The sequence below is a fragment of the Aythya marila genome, assembly GCF_965140915.1.
Source record: "Aythya marila genome assembly, chromosome: 1".
Classification (NCBI taxonomy): domain Eukaryota; kingdom Metazoa; phylum Chordata; class Aves; order Anseriformes; family Anatidae; genus Aythya; species Aythya marila.
Window position 1 is genome coordinate 20,326,554 of NC_139042.1, and position 20,115 is coordinate 20,346,668.

At 40.9% G+C, this 20,115-nt stretch overlaps 2 protein-coding genes across 2 annotated transcripts in view; both read right to left on the minus strand.

The window, feature by feature from the left end:
* The window catches only part of MIPEP (mitochondrial intermediate peptidase), a 72,344-nt gene extending 64,957 nt beyond the window's left edge, over positions 1-7,387 (minus strand). Inside the window, exons 1-5 of the mRNA XM_082751476.1 lie at positions 7,154-7,387; positions 5,549-5,722; positions 4,448-4,536; positions 2,125-2,211; positions 929-992 (exon numbers count right to left, since the gene is read on the minus strand). Of these exons, the coding sequence (XP_082607602.1) occupies positions 929-992; positions 2,125-2,211; positions 4,448-4,536; positions 5,549-5,722; positions 7,154-7,348 (609 nt within the window). The 5' untranslated portion in view covers positions 7,349-7,387. The remainder of the gene's footprint in view (positions 1-928; positions 993-2,124; positions 2,212-4,447; positions 4,537-5,548; positions 5,723-7,153) is intronic.
* Positions 7,388-9,695: 2,308 nt separating this feature from the next.
* Positions 9,696-17,149, minus strand: C1QTNF9B (C1q and TNF related 9B). The gene is made up of 4 exons (XM_082760784.1): positions 17,048-17,149; positions 14,885-15,076; positions 12,799-12,861; positions 9,696-10,701 (listed from the first exon to the last, which is right to left on the minus strand). The coding sequence occupies exons 2-4, from the start codon at positions 15,048-15,050 to the stop codon at positions 9,896-9,898; spliced, it is 1,035 nt and encodes a 344-aa protein (XP_082616910.1). The 5' UTR covers positions 15,051-15,076; positions 17,048-17,149; the 3' UTR covers positions 9,696-9,895.
* Positions 17,150-20,115: the final 2,966 nt, after the last annotated feature.

Here is a 20,115-nt window from a genome sequence, read left to right on the forward strand (position 1 = left end):
AAAACAAGGTGCAAGTGAAATTGCAACTGGAGGGGGATAAAGCAGCACAGAGACAATTGTCACGGTAAAAAAAAAAAAAAAAAAAAAAAGACAAATCAAAAACAAAATCCAGAGTACAGGTTTCAGAGTTGTTTGTTGTACAACGTAATTGAAAGGAACATATTCTAGAAGCACATTCAGTTTGCAAACCACCATCACAACAATGCTTTTTAGAGTAACTTCACCACATAAATCTGGTAAAAGAGTCTTTGTACAGACCTTTTTTGAGGGCATACCTCAAATAAATAAGGTATTAATTTACACAGGGATATGAGCTATGAACAGACACCCAGCAGAGCATCCATACCACAAATCACAGTGAAAGCTGCTAGTTTTGGCAAATCCATCATTCACTACTGCAAAAACATGTAAAAGCTCCAAGAGAAATAATCAGACCATGCCCAGACATTCAAATGCGCATTAAATTTGCAACTTCTAGTTATGTTAGCTCTGGCTACCACACACCTGATTCCTTCTAAAATGCTCTACTTGATTAACCTGTCATCACAGTGCACGAGGTGCTGCATTTCTCCCTCTAAATGAGCTGCTCAGACAGCTAAGCACTTATTTTAAATATCTGATGCAGACACCAGTCAAAGGATGCAGGTTCCCAGGACTTGCTTATAACTCTCCTTAACAGAGAAAAGAATGGTAAGGGTCAAACTGGAAAGAACAGCCAACTAACATCTAAAACAACATTAAAAAGCACTATAAAAGTGACTCAAAACAGACAAAATTCACTACTTTTGAGAAGACAAAATTCCACAGAGGACAGTGTGATTCTTGTATCAAATCGACCCAGAATCACGATTCATGCCCTGCAGATTTCATTACCTGGTCTTTGATTGTCAGGCAAATTTCTATTCACATATTGTAGCAAAAAAATTACCTTTTCTTCATCCAAATGAATGCCACTGATCTCAAAATCAAACATAAAAAGTTCTGCCACTCGCCTAAAAATACAGTAAATCGCTGTTAAAACAGCCTCATTTGATAAGCATAACTTCTTCACAGCTTTTACCTTTAGTAGTTATGTTTGACATCTTTTACAGAGGATACAATTATTCATTCCACTGTTATGAGTACTGTTATTATGGACACAGAACTCCTATGTTTTAGGCCCTTAATAGTTTACTCAGTGACAGGATTTTTCTTTTGTAGATATTTCTGTCATCCACATTAAAAATATTTTTCAAAAATAATTCTACAACATTCATACAGATGGTTACCCAATTAGTGCAAATTACCTTTTTAAGTTTATACTTAATTTTTTCTAAATAATCAGAAAATGACCTTTTCAAAACTACTACCTTTGATTATTGGGAAAGAAGGTAAAGAAAATAACTTACTCTTAGATGAGCAAAGATTAGGCATTAAGCTTGTCTAACCATGTCAGGGAAAAATTAATTCAAAACTATAACTGAATAAGCAGCTGATAAAACATGTTACAGCAATTATAAAGTATAATTTAAGGAAATATTCTGATAATCTGATTGATAATCTTTTGAAAGATAAAAATTCCTCTTCAACTCACAAGTTCCAGGAATAAATGAGTTCTTATTTTTTCCTCAAGTATTAATGATGGTATTATGTATTACAAATTTTTCTAGAGGACTCCAGACTACATCTAAAAATCAAGCATTACACCTGATATTCTCAGGCTGAATAAAGCCCACTGATTTCAGTTTACTCAAACTGAAATTAAATTATTTAAGTCTGTTCCCTATGTTTATTGTTAAACACTTTGACATACACACCACAGAAGAGCATCTCATTTTCAACAAGATGATATTACAGAAAATCTTAAATTCTATTTTTTTTTTATTTTTTTTTTTAAGATCTCAGTAATGCAGTTTAAATATATCTTGTGCTCTACAGTCACAGAGACAATTCTTCAAGACTGCAGAACTACAGACTTCCTAACTCATGTACAGGTGATTTAGTAATAACTAATAAATTTGTGATAGAAATACAGTATGCTTTCCAGCTGTATAAATTAAGTGGATAAAACACAAAGTATTAGCTCAGTAAGGAATGATATATACTATCTAAACATCAACATCTATGAACATTATTAGTAAGTACCTTGTTTCTGGATCTAGGGAATTCATAATAACTTCATCAGCTAGCAGCTGTCTCAAACTCTGGCACAGTTCAACATCTGTATTCAATCTGGAAAGACAGAGTAAAAGAATCATCCATGAGCAACAAAATACAATTCAGTCTCTTGATATTACTCATTCAAAGTCACAGAATCACAGAATTGTCTAGGTTGGAAGAGACCTTCAAGATCATTGAGTCCAACCTCTGACCTAACACTAACAAGTCCTCCACTAAACCATATCACTAAGTTCAACATCTAAACGTCTTTTAAAGACCTCCAGGGATGGTGACTCCACCACTTCCCTGGGCAGCCCATTCCAATGCCTAACAACCCTTTCGGTAAAACAGAAAGTCAGAGCTTAGTATTTACTGAGACAACACTAAAAAAAAAATGCATTTTCAAAACATTTTCCAGTTCACAACAACACTGAAAAACTACAAAATTAACGTACAAAGAATGTGTGGGCAAACTTGCCTGGAAATAGGTCTTGTTCTCCTAACAGGAAAATCCTTCTGGATGGCATTTTGTGGCAAATACAAGCAAGTCTGGCAGATTATTTTCCACACACAACGATAATCATGGTGAGAGCATGAAGGTGTGAGAACTGTTTTCAATCCTTAGATGTTTTCTATCTGTTTTCTATCCTTATTTTGAAACCTGTGCCCAAGCTTGCCATCAGGTAAATGTTCTGGCTGCCACTGCAGTAGACTGAGAGCTTACCATCCCCAGAACATTTCCAGCTGCTCACTGTTCTGTGCCAGAGTACTACTTCCATCAGATTGCTGGCTGGTTTACTACAAGCAGGTATACTGACCTCGATTACTGGGTCAGAATCACAGTACGGAATGAAGGATATGCACATACACACATCAGCATACCCACAGAAATTAGCAGCCCTCAGCCTGTCAGCCCCAAGCACTAACTTCTTAAATCAGCTGAGGTGCAGGAAGCTTCTGCAGCCCCACATCCTTCTGGTGCTAGGGGCCCCAGCCCTGGACGCAGCACTCCAGGTGGGGCCTCACCAGGGCAGAGCAGAGGGGCACAATCCCCTCCCTCCACCTGCTGCCCGCCCCTCTCTTGGTGAAGCCCAGGACGCAGTTGGCCTTCTGGGCTGCAGGCACGCACTGCTGGCTCGTGTTGAGCTGTTCATCCACCAGAACCCCCAGGTCCTTCTCTGCAGGGCTGCTCTCAATGAGTTCTTCTCCCAGTCTGTGCTCATGTCTGGGATTGCCCCAACCCATGTGCAGCACCTTGCGCTTGGACTTGCTGAACCTCATTAGCAATAAACCATAGGCCCATTTCTCAGGCTTGTCCAGGTCCCCAGGTTCAGCTGACTGCCAGGACCTGCTATGGTCCATCCAGCTATGATGGAGAGAGGCTTGGCAAATGAACGCTCAGCAATAGCTAGTTTTCAACTTTTACAATAACTTACGCATCTCTGAGTTTCATGTTAATTTTGAATATTTTCTCCTTTTAACCAATTTTAAATTGGAAGTAGCATTCGGATATTCAAGTCATATTGTTACAGATGGTGTGCTCAACCTAAGTCTTGAAAAATCTAGTTGCAAGTGAAGGGTTTCCCAAACACAATGGCAAGACTAAAGCAACAGTTTTGCTGAAATTACATCCTAGAATTCTTTTTAGCCTCTTCAGTCACAAAGTTTACCAGCTGATGCACTTGCTGGATCACAGAGGTAACTTTCAGAATTTAGATTTTGAGATATTAAAAAAAAAAAAAAGAAAAGAAAAGAAGCAAAGGTCCAGAAGCAGGGCCAATTAGAACAAGTTCTATGAAATGGACTTTTACAAGATCACACACACCAAGGCAGACCAGGAATATATCACAGCCCCAGACAGTCACATCCCCAAACACTCCATTTAATCGGGCTTGTCTTTTCCCCATTCACATATCCTACTCACAGGCTGAAATTCAAAGGTTTGAAGAAATTCAAACCAGAAGAAAAAATGTTGTGAAATACAACAGCTTAAAAACAAATTAGGATTTTGTTACATATGCTTTATAACAGCTAGCTAACTGCCATGAGTCTTAGAAAAACATAATTTTAAGTCCTTGACGGGTTTCAGTGACATGGAGTCAGTTGATAACCTACAACCTGTTCTGAAGGTAAAATGAAACAGAATAACCTTTTACTAGATACTGTAATGACACTAAATTCTTGAATATCTGTAACAGCAAGACCGACACTTTGTTTCTTATATTTTTTTTTGATCCCTGTTACCACAGATGATCATACGGCAAATTTTAAAATTGCATGTGGCAATAGCAAAATAAAGAAAACATACTTCTCTACCATAGTACCAATGTTCCTGCAAGCTTCTTCAGCGGCCTCTCTGAATGCAAAGTCAGGATGGGCAATTTTCACAAAATCAGCCTGACAGAGTAAAAGGAAAAAAACAGTGAGGCAAAAAGACAAATTTAAATCTTTCATTATAAATACAGTTGCACTGAAGTAGTACTACTTAATTGAATGTTTATTTATACAGTTCTGTGCAATCTATTTGTATAATTTGCATATTTTTTCTCATAAATAACGTTTATTGGAGAACAGTGCTGACAACTTTTAAACCAGATGGTAAATGTTGCTTTCCAAAAAATAGCTTTAATCTATACACTTATTAAAACTGTGTTAGTATGGTGTGTACCTTAGAGTCCTTCCAACACAGAGATACTGCAAAGGCTTTAAATGTTATTATAAAAAAATTTAAAATGAACCTTCACAGATATGAATTAAGCACACTGTATTCAATACACTTAAGAGTTTCACTTTTTAGGGCAAGAATGCCTGCTTAAAATCCTGTATAGTAGTGACAGAGTAGGTGCTGAATGGTAGATCTCAGAAGTCCTGCCAACAGAGAACCATCATCAAATTGCTTCGAGATACAGCTCTGCAAGCATAGGCCATCTTTGAACATGTACATTTGAAAGTAGCACATAGGAGGAACCAAAGTAATTTTAGCTCAGCAAGCCGATACAAAACTATGACCATTGAATTCTGACATCAGTGTTTGAGTTAGATATTGATAGATTAAGAGGAAATAGTCATAGTCCATATTAAAAAATAAGAGAGAAAAGAACATTAGTGACTTGGCAGAGTGCATAAGTGCTTTCATGAAGAAAAAGTGCCTGGCACAAAAGAGATCTTGAATATAAAAAAAAAAAAAAAAAAAAAAAAAAAAAAAGATTTGAAAACTGAAACCACGCAGAGAAATTCAAATATGAAAACCAATAGCAAAAATTTCAGTGAGGTATTTACTAACAACTGGTTTCTGTATGATGGTTGGGTCTGCTCTCTTCATATGAAGAGTGATGCTTTTCTAAAAGATATGTTATGCCAATCAGTTTAAAAGAAATTGCTTAAAGTAATAATCAAAAAAGTAACTTACCAAGTCTGCTACCCTGCACAAGGCATCTGAAAGCTGATCAAAGATCTTTACAATCTCAGGTCCAGGTGGTGTTGAACATGCCTTCTGGACTAGCTGTTCCGATTCTTGCAAGGCTTTGTCCTGTGCTTCTTGAAATCCTTCTGGACAGCTCAGTTCTGGAACACCAAACAGACCCTGCAGTGCAGAACCCAATGGGAACACATTACTATCACTTTCCTTAATTTCTGAATGACACTACCTACAGGGGCACTTCCCTAGAATGTGTCCACAAGTGTCCTTGTAGAGCGAATAGCCACATCAGTTAACAGCAATCTTTATACTGGCATCACACATCAACATCTTCATGTCCCAGCATCACTCTCCAGAGCACAACCTCACTGGAATTCTTTTAGCCAGGATTCTTCTCAGCAAGTGGTAAGAGTTTAGCATCAAATCCTGAGAAATTTTTCCTGTTCCACCCCATGATCTGCTATACTGTCCCTTTTTCAAGGCTTTTTTTTGTTTGTTTGTTTTGCTTCCAAAGCACAGGCGCAAGACAAATTATAGGAAGTCTACTTGCATCCTGAAATTAGGGAAAAACATCCTTCTGAAGCAAAGAAACGTCCAGGAATGTGAAGAGTAAAGGGAGTGTCAGAGCAGTGAATGACTTGACCAGCTGCTGTGGATATTCACCAGTGATCTTGGGCTCATGAAATGAGCCTCAAGTACTGAAACCAGATGTCTAAGGAGTGACAAGCAGCAACTGAAGAATATTATGGTATGAACAGTGTTCCTGAAGTTCTTACCAAGCCTTAAACAGACTGAGCGTGGCTTTGGCAGGGCAGCCATGGACACCTGTTATGTTCTGCATTAGCAGAAGAGAATTTAAAAGGTCCTGCTGCAGATCACACAAAATTGCTAACACTACCTGCTGGAAAAGTACCATGATATAGGCCTACAGCAGCATATATATATATATATGTAAATATAAATATATATATTTAATAAACCAAACAGCAGCTCTGCAATACACTCCCTTTGCAACTGCTTAACCACAATATGAGCATCTCCTTACCTGCTAATTACAGCAGCTAACAGTACAAGGCAGATGATTTCATACATCCATCTCTTCCCAAATTTAACCTCAGCATCTAAAGATCCCAATCTGGAATTGAAGATCTGTGGGCCTTTACAATGTGCCTTCTGTAATCCCCTTGTTATAGCAGCCTGTTACAGGCTTGCAGGTAGTTTACAAGTTTTCAGTGGAGAAGCTATGAACTGACTGTTTCTCTGTCAAAGCGCATGTCCTGAAGCAAAAGCATCATCTTGGATGTGTCTGGGACATTCCCAGGTGCTTTGCCCTATTCTGCCACTGCAGCTAATGCTGGCAATTTTGGAGCAAGTTTCTCATCCCAGGAAGGGACTCCAATTCCCTCAGTTCCCAGCGAGACGTCCTCAAACCCCAGCAGGCAAAGAGGCTGTATTTCAGAGCCCTGATTTCCACCCCACACTGCACAAATACGTATTCCACAGAACCTTAACAGGCTGGAAAACTCCACAACAGGCTGGCCAACTCCCCCTCCCCACAGCCGGCGCCAGCCCGTCCTCCCCCTGCCCTTCGCTCACCGTCTCCCTGCCGGGCGCGCTGCCACGCTGCTGCTTGGCATCGAAGGCGGCACCCACGGGGCTCCAGCTGGTGCTGACAGCCCGCAGCCCCAGCCCCGATCCCACTCCCAGTCCCGGTCCCGGTCCCACCGCCCGGCCCCGCAGCGCAAAGCCCCGCAGCGTGAGGCCGAGGGCCCGGCGGTAGCCGGCCAGCATGGCGGAGCGGCCCGGTGGCTCTCGGCGGCGGGGAGGGAGCCGAGCGGAGCGGCGCCGGGGAGGCCGGGAGCAGGGCGGCAGCGCCGCCTCCCCGCGGCCGGCCCTGAGGAGGAGCCGGGCTCCGCCATTGCGCTGGGTGGCAGCGGGCCCTGAAAATCCGCGGTTGTTTTAGCAGCTTAAGGCTTCATAGCGCCTTATAATAACAGAAATTCCTCATAAATAAATGTGTTTGAAAGCATTTTTGTAGTCTAGGTGTTTCTGTGACGCAAGCGTACAGCCTGTGGCTTACAGGACAAAGCACCCCTTATCGAAAAGCTCACATAACCCTTTCCCTCATAATAGTTAAACTGTCAAGGAAAGGGCTGAAGCATGAGTGTGCAGCCATCCTTCTTCAAACTCATCTCACTGTGTTCATTTTAAGTTTATAATGCAAACTCTAGGCTCAGTGACATTACGGAGACTTCAGTGACTATCAGGACTATCAGTGACTTGTCCACTTTTCCTTGCCTCCTGTAGTGTTAGAAATTATCAGAAGTTAGACCTCAGTCTTCTACACTGCATTTACACGTAATTTTGTGACACCAACCATGAAATTGGCTTCAGCCGGTTGGCTTCTCTGCTTCATTCGCTTCTAAGGGTAGCAAGTGCATTTTAACAGAATCTTTTGTATTTTTAAGTTTTAGGGCAAGAGGAGGGGAAAACCCGAGGAAAACAAACCAACAAAACCACAGAAATTGAAGCTTATTATTCCTTTGGGATAACCTTTTTTGCACCTGTGGATTCTGAATTACAGCAACATCATGCTGTGTTTTTGCACTGGCATTTAATATCTGCCCCATGCCAGAAAAATCACGTGGCATTTCCATCTATTATGCCATTTTGCTATATTTAAGACCTTCAGCTGCACAGAGTGCAAAGAACCATATTTAAAAGTTGTCTTTAACATCCTGCTCAGCTGCAACAAATCTCATCTGTTACATAGAACAAGCAGGCTTTGTGGAGGTATCAGACAATGCTAATTCTAAGTTAAAAAACTATATATAATTTTTGGATGCAAACTAACCAAGTTACAAGTCTACATGTGCTTACCACTTAGATATGAACTGGCCTGGAGGTAACTACTGTTTAATACTTATACAATATGGCAGGGGTCTACCTAATTCCAGAACTTGAAAATGTGTCTTTTATTTTGTCCCACTTTCTTTTTAAACAGTTCTCCTTCAGGACTGGTGTATGTACTGTTGTAAGTTACCAACTCAGTAATGCATCAAGCCCAGCCCTGCAGACCCTGAAGAGCTGCCCTCTCCTGTGCAGATGCCAATCACAAAAACCAATTGTACTGGAACTGCAATCAAAAAAAATATTTATGCATATTAGGAATTTTTTATTTTGTGTTTTAAAAAACCAAGCTGATAACAGTCGATTAGGAGTGCTTAATAAATAAATAAACACCTGGAATTTGTGACTGGAACAAAAAGGAGTCTAATACAAACCCTTCAGAATAGGGCTATTTCTACAGTCTTGAGCTGTATTTTAACACTTGGTCATTAAAACTACTGCACAGTAAGCTGTTTCTTGAGCAGAGAGCTGTGGTATGTGTTTGTATAGGCCTGGTTTCCTATAGATCCTACTAGTGTGACCCTACACCTTCTCAGTCTGATAACTTCATAGAGTCAGAGAATCACAGAATGATTTGGGTAGGAAAGGACTTTAAAGCCCATCCAGTTCCAGCCCCCTGCCATGGGCAGGGACACCTCCCACCACACCAGGTTGCCCAAAGCCCCATCCAGCCTGGCCTTGAGCACCTGCAGGGATGGGGCAGCCACAGCTTCTCTGGGCAGCCTGTGCCAGGGCCTCACCACCCTCTGAGGGAAGAACTTCCTCATAACATCTAAATCTCCCCTCTTTTAGTTTAAAACCATTCCCCCTTATTCTATCTTATTCTATCTTATTCTATCACTGTCTGGCTCCAGATGGGTTCTCACAAGAGCAGAGCAGCATCCCCTCCCTTGCCCTGCTGACCACGCTGCTTTTGATGGAGCCCAGGACATGGGTGGCTTTCTGTGCTGCAAGTGCACATGGCTTGCTGATACTTGTTTTTTCATCTACTAAGACCTCTGAGTCTATCACTGCAGGGCAGTAAAAAAACAAACAAACAAACAAAATAATAATAAACTTTTACAGAAATCTCTACCTTGTCCCATCCTTTCCTGCAGTCCTAGATCTCCTGATTAGCTGTTGGCATAACTCCCTGGATGTTTTCTGTTCTCCACTGGATTCAGCTGAAATTGGACAGCAGATTTAAACCTTGTTAGGGAGGACTAAAAGACACAGACATACTGCATTTGTGGATAGGTTTTATTTCCTTTCAAAAAATGCTCAAAAGGCAGGACTGGAACTACTATTAGTAGTAGTTCCTACTGAAGAAGAATACTAAGCAAGCAAACCAGCACTGACTTTCATAAAGCACCTTACAACACTCTGAAACTTGGATCGGTAGGAAGCAAACAACAGTTCACCAGTGTCATAGATTAACAGAGCATGGATTTACGCTGCGGGTGATGGCAATGGGTCCAGCATGTCTGAGGTGCTGAACAGTAGAAACCCAGTGAAGGTGGTATCATCATCAGCATCTGCAAACAGCCCGTTGAAGGTCTCTCCTCGGTGAGCCTGAAGCCACACCTCGTCTCCTTTCTGTAGCTCAAGGATGGCAGCTCCCGACGCCTGGTCCTCAACACCCTGGTACCCGTCCACAGTGTGCAACATCTTGACCCCATTTTTCACTAGAGCTACTCGGACGTTCCTCGAGTAGACGGTGATATGGTAGGTGAAATAGTAAACACCAGAGAATTTGCAGGTGAATTTGCCAGTGATTGGGTTGTAGTCGTTCAGACTGTTGTACAGCACCTTGTCAAACTTGATCGGCTGACTGTGAGGAGGAAATTTGGTGGCAACCGTAAGGCCGACACTGAAAGCGCTCCTTGGCAGGACTGCTGGGGCACCTATGTTCCCCTTATCTCCTCTGTCACCTTTCAAGCCTCTTTCCCCCTGAACTCCTGGATTACCTGGTGGCCCCTGATCTCCAGTGTTACCTTTAGGACCTGGATTACCAGTGGGGCCAATTGGTCCTGGCATACCAATTCTTCCAGGCTGGCCGGTTTCACCCTTTGTCCCTTTCGGACCTATAGGCCCAATGTCTCCTTTCAACCCCTTTTGTCCTTGAAGACCCAGTTCTCCCTTCTGGCCCTTGTAACCCACTGACCCTATAACTCCTTTTGGTCCTAGCTTCCCAGGTCGTCCTCTTTCTCCTTTATCTCCTTTGTTCCCTTTCTCTTCAACAGTCCCATTGGCTCCTAAATGGAGGTTAAAAAAAAAAAAAAAAAAAAAAGACAGACATGTTCTTGTGATTGTCCAACGGATTTCTGAGACACAACAGGAGTTTCAGCACAAAGACACGTAAGTATAGCTGTATGTCACCACTGTTCCTACTGTGCTCATTGTACATACAACGTTTCAAACATGTAAGTTCAGGATGAGCCAGAAGAAGCTGCTGTTGCCAATAGAAGACAGGTACCCTAGCTGAAAGCAGCAAGAATAAGCTCAAAGAAAGGAGGGTGTGACTTTTCTCTAGGATGGTGATAGCATTGACAGCTCAGATCATCTCATGTACAAGCAGCATCTGGCCAGATGCTTATTTTCAGCTTTTGGTATAAGTGAAGGAGATGGTTCACAATTTAATCAGGCAAAGTCTTCTACTTTGGCAACATCCAGACCTTAACTGCTACATGTTTCTGTAATTTCTTCATGATGGGACTTTGCTTGGGTTACCTAGATTGTGCTGAAGTGCAATGAGAAGCTTTTTGATCTTGGTATTTGCAGCCACATGCTCTATTTATTCTTCATTCAGACTTGGACTGAAAGCTCAAAGCCTTTGAAAATCCATCTGCACAAGGTTTTTGCTGATGAAGGTCCCCTGATGTGAAGGGAACATTAGCAGCTGATAGACATGAATACCAGAAGATACCATAATGCTCATATACTCTGTCAATCATTTCTGCATAAAATCTTCTGGCTTCTGATCTTGGTAATAATGCTGCATTTTCACTTTACAGTTCTCAGTTTGCAATTGATAGTATTTAACAGCAGCAATGAGCTAAAAACAACTGAGATTATATAGTGAGCCTTTGGGAAAAGCAGCACAGATCCAAGAGGACAAGGACACAGGAAAAGAAGGTAGCTTTGGTAATATTAAATGTTTGTGTCCTCATGTCTCTTTTTCCTTCCAGGACTGGGGACAGTCTGTAGAAAAGTCTGAGGTATGTAGTGCAACTTGTTATTACACCTGTGCAATGCATATACCATTTGTTATTTTTCAGGGTTATTGTAAGGATTTCAGAGAACCTTGACACAGTGTATTTGGCAGGTTTCCATGCTTTTGGAAACACAAATTTACCCATGCACAATTACTCCAAGGATGCACAAGTCCATCATTTCTGAGATTCTGAATTTGTGCAGAATGATGTGACAAAACTTGCACAACATCTCATTACCTGCTTTTATGCACAAGTCGCTCTACATATGTACATCCAGCTGACACAGGAGGCTTTCTGTATGTGCATAGTTTGGCTAAACAGAAGAAGCATATGTTTCCCAGATCTTCATTGGTTGGGCAGTTACAATTGTGGAAAAGTTTATGGTCACCATGACAAGACAATAAAAAGATCACAATAGTATGAGAAATGAGATCTGAGATGAGTTGACAGTTAGATAGGATATCTGGCAACCCTTTATTGAAAGGTCTTGGATGCCATTTTAAACCAAGATGTTGGGACTAGTGTCTCATGGGCATATATGTTAAGATACCACTAAGGCTGCTGGCTGAGCTCCAGACTGTCTGAGCTGTGATTACAAAAAAAACATGGAAAACATGCAGGAGACGAATCTTTTCTGTGTGTCTTTTATGTGTTTCACATGTATTTACTTTAGAAATACATGTAGATGCCTTCCCTTGTCAGATTTTGGGTCTGGTACCTGCTTGATTCAATAAGATCAGTCCTGTTTCCTGTATTTTTAGGTGTATACTTCATGTCTTCTGTAATTCCTTTTGAAGTATCTTTCCCTGAAGTTGCACACATAGCCACAGGAGCCTCATTTTCCTGAGGTAGCTGCAGATGTGGCATCTTCCTCAGCAGCTGACAGAGGGGTGAGAGAAGAGAAAGGTGAGGTAAAGGGCTGAGCAGACAAGTTGTAGGGCATCAGAGGCAGAATAATAGGAGACAAATTCCTCTTGTATTGTCACTATGGTTGTGCAGCCTCTACCACTTCCAAAAAGGTTTGTTGTCTTTTTTAATCTCAATGGTACTTTCACTACAGGTAGAATGTACTGCATGTCCAGCACTCACAAACCCAACAGTTGATAGGTGTCTAATACATTGAAATATTTCTCTGACCTTTTTGGCCTTTTTCTCCATTTATGCCATCTTTCCCTGGAGTGCCAGGAAGTCCTGCTTCACCTAGCACAGAAGAGAAAAACAGATATTCATTAAACTATTAAATTACCAGAAAATGGGGTTCAAATCCTGCTCTGATCCTTCCTCTTCAAGCCTGGCTAAACAGTAATGTAAACAGTAGTCTTATTCCTGACTACTGGGTGCCACCGCTGATGTTTTTATTTCATGGGGAGACTTGACAGGGAGTCAGAAAGTAAGGAAGAGTAAGGAAGCTGCATTTAGAAAGAAGTTTTACACTGACAGTAAAATTCACATGTAGTGAAACAATGATAAACTGTCCCCCCCAAGAAAAGACACCTGCAGGGGTTTACCAATGGTGATGAAACATCACAGGGGAATAATGTTGCCTGTAGATCAGAGGGAAGTATTCACTCCTGATTCCTGTATCATGGCAATTGACTGTACATGCCTATTATGAAGCTCATGGATTTTTTTATTTGCTCCTGGACTTTAAAAGGTTTCATTTTAAGCAAGACTAGGGCACTGAATGCAGAAGGAGCACAGAAGTGATTGCTTGACAGAGAATTCTGTAAATTGTTTATAAAACAAGAGAGTTCAAAGTAACTCTTTAGCAGTCACTGAGGTGAGTAAAAGCGGGCAGATCTGACTTTCAGTGCTCCAGGGCAGGCAGGAAGCAGCAAGTGACTCTTTATTGTCCAAACTGTAAGTCCTGATTATTTTTCAACCAATCCAAGTCACTGCATAGCCACACAAAGAGTTGTGGTGTACTGAAGAGAGGAGTGGAGAGGTGGCAAAAGGCTCTAACAGAGGTTCCTACTTATGCCAGTATAACCATCAAAGAAATGTACACCAAGCTACACCTTCAGCACTGGTTCTGCAGAATGCACTTTCTGTGGAGGTGTAGACTTCACTGGTAAAGAAAGTGATAAAGACATCAGGTTTTGTCTTTGTGATTGCACCAGCAACCTGGTCTGTTAAAGGCAGACATTTCCTTTGGATTGAAAGGCACAGTAAAACACTGTAGGACATTTTAAGGTAATTTCTTTCTGACTATTGACCTGATATTGGTTTAAGTACTAAACTATGTACTCTACTGAAACAGGCTGATTCACAATCTGCAGGATCAGGACTCGGTAGAAGTGTTTACGTGATAAGTACAAGTTTGATCTGGATAGATCTGTGCACACAGTAACAGTGTTTATTAAACACTCATGCCTTAAACCATTACACCCCCTGCATGATGCCACAGAATAGCTGACCTGACATACACCCTGCTGGGGAACAGTTCCCCTACAAAAATTGTGAGCAAGTTTGAAGTAGCAGATTTGCATTTGTCCTGTCTTTTGCATGCTGGGCTTGTGACACTTGTGATGAAGTGTTAAATGTCCGCATGTCCACAGGTTCATCACCTGGTGTAACCCTGGCCTTGATGTTCCAGCACGGATGCAAACGCCACCCTTATCCTGAGGCTCAAAGTACACAGCAGTTATTACCTTTAGGTGGCTGTGATGATTACCTGTCTTCAGTATCATATGTAAATCTCTACTACAGCCTGTTACAGCAGACATAAATCCTACACTGCTTTTTCAACCATGTCCTCTCCTGAACTTCACTGTAGAGGTGCTTGAGTTACAGCAAGTAGGCACACTCAGAATCAAGTCCTACAAATGTAAAATTTAGGTAAGAAAGAGAAGTTTTACTACTGCTGAACATTTCATATTACATGGTTGTTGTTTTTTAGCGGGCTTGAAGTTGTTTACAGAAGTATAGTTACTATCAGTTTTCAAATGGACCTGAAAATGCTCCCAGAATACAAAGTAAGTAAAGTCTTTCTTCTTTTAAGTTGTTTTTATCCCTTTGACCCAAATTCTCTGTAGTAATAGCTGTCTTGCTTTAATTATTAGGTCTTTTCTTATATTTTCGTCCTCAAACAAGTAAGTGATGAGAGTTTGAAATGTTTCCTGGAGGCTCGGTGGAATGATCCATTAATGCAGAGTGACAGACATTGTTGGGAACTAATAGGAAAACACTCCATACATCGGATCATTTATGCTGAACACAGTACCTGTATCCCCCTTGTCGCCTTTCAGGCCATCGCGTCCATCACGACCTGGTACGCCGTTGTGTCCAGGATTGCCAGGGATGCCAGGATACCCTTGGGTACAGACGTCCTGCTTTTCTGCCTCTTCTGTGCTGACTACAATAGCCAGCAGTATGATCCAGCTTCTCATTCTTTAGATAGGTTGTATGACTTTGGCTGAAAGATTTAAGATTAAGGTGTCTTTTTCCTCATATTTAGCTTGTGAGCCCAAGAAGAGGATGCAGGGTTGGGAAAGCAGGAAAAAAGGAAATGGGTTTTCACCATATCTATTGTTTTGTTTTCTTTCATTTACAGGTGTCTGTGTAGCATTAAATACAAGCTGGGAATCTATGGGGCACTATTTTGAATACTAATTTATTGGGAATATCAGCCATAGCTTCATTAGACTAACAAAATTTTAACTCAGCTTTACAAAATTTACAATATACCTTAATTCCCTATAATTTGGAGCATTGGGTTCTGTTTGGTATTTTTTTATGCAGTGTGATTTGTGGAAATAAATAACTCTGCAAAGACAGTCCACAGAGGTATTGATGCAGGTAGCTGGCCTACCACTTCCAGCTCCCTCCTTCCTTTTTGAAAGACTTGCTACAAACAGTACCCTATGCATTTCAAGTCTGTAAGGAAATCCTTCTTCTCTCAGGTCTTCAGATCAGATTGTGTTGGCCATTAATAATCCAGTATTTATCTATCATCTTTTTTAAGGAAAAAACATCCTTTTAAGAGTCAAACGGCTCACAACTGAGAAGAAACAGGTCTCCTCCACTCACATGTCTCCCTGTGCCTGCTCTTGACTGTTTGTACCTCTCATCTCCCACAAACTGGCTGTGGTTCCTGCAGGAGGTGAACTAAGGCAATTCAATACACTAACTCAGCACAAAGCAATCATGTTTTTTTCTTCTTTTATTGGCATTAGTCTTTTTCTGGGTTAATAAGTTGAATGACCTCACAGAGGGTCAGAGCTGGAGCAGAGCGAGATGAGGGCAAAGATGTGAGGAATCAAATAAGGACTCAATGAGTCCTTAGTTATCCAGTCAAATGAGGAATCAAATAAGGACTTTTTGGCAAAAATAGGTCTTTAGTCTTTTTTTCCCCCTCTCATGCAACTATGCTACATCAAAACCATCTTATTTTTATCCTTTCCTTGGAGAATCCTTATTATTTTATAACTTTGCATAGAAGTCCACTGAAGTACACAATTCTGGATGCTTCTGGTATAAGGCGGTGTAAGAGTAATTAATGGGAAGAGGTTAGAAGAAGGGACAAAATGAAATAAAAACAAAATTAATGTCTATTCTGTTTGGAATTAATGTCCATAAATGTCTAATGCACAGAAGCTTAGGCTATAGAGGTTAAATATGTGTACAGATAAAAACAGTAGCCAGAATGAGTAAATTTTACATATTTGGCTTTTAAATCAGTTCTTTCATTAATGAAAAAATAACACTAAGATCAGTATTACTTTTCAAATACTAGCTAGCATTGCCACCATCATTTCAGAGTTACAAAACAAGTCACACAGATACCACATAAAAAGAGAGACAGATTAATATCTTCTCATTAAGAATGATTGCACCTTTATAGGAATATTTCATTTAAATATTCTTTTAACTTTATTTATAGGGTAGGACCTTAGACCTTGGGGACACATCCTTTAATATTTTCCTTCTGCCTTCCAAAACATTCCCAATTTTGCAACAATTACTGGAAGCGTTATTTATGGTGCCTTCACCAGCAATCTACAGAGAAGTGTTTGCTCACCCACCAGTAAAATCCCTCTTCATCTGCTGCTGGTAGTTTGTGCTAAAGGAAGTTGAAAAGTTTAAAATACATCAAACATTTTCTACTTCTGAGCTATGTAAACATTTGCTACCTTAGTCAAAGGACTCTAGAGGAGTGTAAAGGGAAGAAGTGGTCTGTGGGATGCTGTTAGGATTTGATACACCCCATAGAGAAGTCTGACGGTCTTTGTCCCCCGACAGAAAACCCTATTCCCAGTTGTTTAAGAGGGTGTTTCTTGCTTTAAAAATAGGTATCTGGTCCCCATATATGCACTCCTCGCCACACAATGACAATATCATCATCATCATCATCATCTCTCTCTACATATAGGATCTTTGGTCTTACCTCATTCACTTTGTTCTTGCAATGATCTTGGCCATCTTTCATCAGAGCATAAAAGCTTCCTGTAAAGGAATGCAAGCTCCAAACATGTGCCTTGAGGACAAGCACTTGTTTGGTCACTAAATTCTCAAAGGTCAGTGATTTAATTTTGAGAGCTGTTCAATAATTAAAACAGAAGGCTAAACTGGAATCTTTCTATTTATTCCGGTAGTAAGCTGGAGTGCTCTGTACTTTGGCTTTTACCACTGTTATGTGAAATAAAATTGTTAAAATGAATTAATAAAGCTTTGATTTATCTGTTCCATTACACAAATATGTTATACAGTTGCTAGCTTGGTTGGTTTTTAAGACAGAAGGCAGTTCTAATGCCATTATTGTGCTAAAAAAAATGTATAAAGTTAGTTTCTGTTTCAAGCAATTTGTAATGGAAGTAAGGACAAAAAGAGTATAGAAACTAAAACCTAACAATACCATGAACATGACATTACAAATATTATGTGATTATGGAAAAGAAGTAACAAGATTGAGTTGACGTAAATAAAATGAATGATAAAGAGCTTTTTCATGTGTAATTAGCAAGTGCTCCATCTAGCTGCTCAAGCATCAGTCAAAGCTCTTGTGCCCCTAAATTTATTCTTGGCAACTAAATCTGAAGAAGCTATAACTTGATGCTTCACTGCATCTTCCTGAAATTGCTGCTCTCTAAGGACTAGCAGAGGCAAAGCAACGAAGAGTGCCAGCTCCATAAATACTGATTGCGAACAGTGAAGGATAAAAACCAATAGCAAAAGGAGCTAATGTGTTATAAGAAGTGGCCTTGATTCACCCTGGTTTCTGCAAGTGATTGAGAACCCTATTTTTTTTTTTCCTGAAGAGGTTTCCGACACTGCAAAGAGATGGCCTGCACGGTCTGTGCATCAAGTAACATTTTTAGTAGCATAAAAAAACATCAGAACAACAGAGCAGTGAGTAGTGTTCACTAAGCTCTTCACCACCACCCTGTGGTAATACAAAATACTGCAAAAGAGAAAGAAAGGACAACGGGCAGCAATTAGCTGCTCTCCCTCAATGAACTTCTGTAGCCAAATTAGCAGCACCACTGTGCTAATGAGAAGACATGAAAGCCACGACAACAAATCCTTTTCTCCTTACCCATTAGACAAACAGCGTTAGTCCAGTGTGATGCTTTTTTTCTTTCTTTTCTTTTGTAGGATTTTTTTTTTCTGTTGTAGGAATAGCCTCAAAGACAAATATTACCATCAGCCATTTTCTAAGAGTTTCTTGTCTCGTCACAGAAAAATGCATTGGAAATAAATGCACAGAAGCAAAAGTTCACCGTTTTCTCTTAAATAATGTTGCATCTGAATGTCAGGAATAGCAGCATTTTATTTTGTTTTGATAGCTGTGCTAGTTACCTTTGTTAGGAGCTGAACATGGCAGTAATGACCATGAGATAAGTGGTTATTGAGCGAAGCTATATCCAGCTGTATTAGCAGTGCGTCTTTTAGATATTTCATCAGCCCTTCACAAGCAGGTATCTCCAAAGTCTGGGGTACGCTCATAGGATCAGGCCAAAGCTAACTGTTCCTAGCTAATTTACCTACTGAAAGTTTACCTTGGTGCACATACTGGGCCTTCTGCCTTATTCCCCATGTCCCAGAAACAAGGAGGAATTAGCAGTGTCCCTGGTTCTGTCAGCAAAGTCCCTCGGGAGCACCTGGAGCTCTTCCTTCCTCCTGAAGCAATTTTGTCTTTCCTAAAATCACTAGGAGAAATAGTCAATAAATCCTACATCCTCCTGGGCTTCTCTTCTAAGTGAAACTCAGCCCCTGAAGGGCAGCAGTGCCCCTTTTCTCTCCCCTTTTGAACACTGCTGTCATCAGACCCCAGTAGTGCCGATGCGTTTCAACCTCTGCTTGTCTGCAGAGCCATCCCATCCGTTGGCCCACTCTAAATGCCTAAAATATTAAACTAACCCACCCCAGACCAAAAAATGTTGCCCAGACCTCCCGCAGGAAGATGCACAACTGTAACAAAGGTGTGACACAGGCACACGAGGAGGTGCGGTGGGCGTGGGTCACCTGTGTGGTGCTGCCCACCCTAAGTGCCAGCAGATGTTATCTGGGGATGCCACACGAAGTCTAAAGAGAGGTGTGTGTAAATAGATATGTTTCTTTATTTAAAAGCAGAGCCTAAATATTTAATAGCAGATGTGAGTTTCCAACCCTACGTACTCACCTGGATGAAGAGAAGTCAGTCCTGGCTGCAGTGAACTAAACCTAACACAGATATAAGGTTAAAAACCACAAAACCAGAACAAAACCCTACCCAGTTGTGCTGCAGTTTGTACAGTTTGGACACTTTCTCACAATTACATGTTCTCCAGCTAGTTAGGAGAGAATCACTGAGTTTTGAAGAACGTGCAGGAACACACTGAATACTCGTGCACTTTCCTTATAGACTACATGACACGCAGTTTTGCATGGATGACTTTTTCATTTCTGCTTTGATACTGTAACACAGAAAGGCCTGAATCCTCATCTTTGTTAGCAAGCACAGGTCACATAGTGCCCTTTACTGTCTTTTAGGAAAAATAGTAACAAAAAATTAGAAAAAAGACAAGCAGTGCTGTCTGTTTGTGCATGAACTAAAAGCTCCACCTGATAGATCAGCTCTTGAAGAATTTAAAAGCACTGTCTACAGGAATGTTAAATAAAATGCACAGATGAGGTCACTGAGGCCAGATGAATGGTTTAAGTTGGAAGGGACCTCTGGGGGTCACCTGGTCCAACCCATGGGGTCAAGGAAGCCTCCGGGACTTGACATTGTACTCCAGCATTTGCTCAAGGTGTTTTTTCCAGACATCCAACCTCGCTAAGTGATCACTGTGCCTTTTGCTCTGATATCTTAGCACTCAACACCAAACCTGTGCAGCAATGGCACTTAGAGGCCTGTGAAACTCCCAGCTGTGAGGTGAAAGCATGGACACTGACAGGAGGGAGAACGAGTCACCAAGCCCAAGTCCAATTATTCTACCAGCGTTTGAGCTCATGAAAACATTTTTCGTGAAA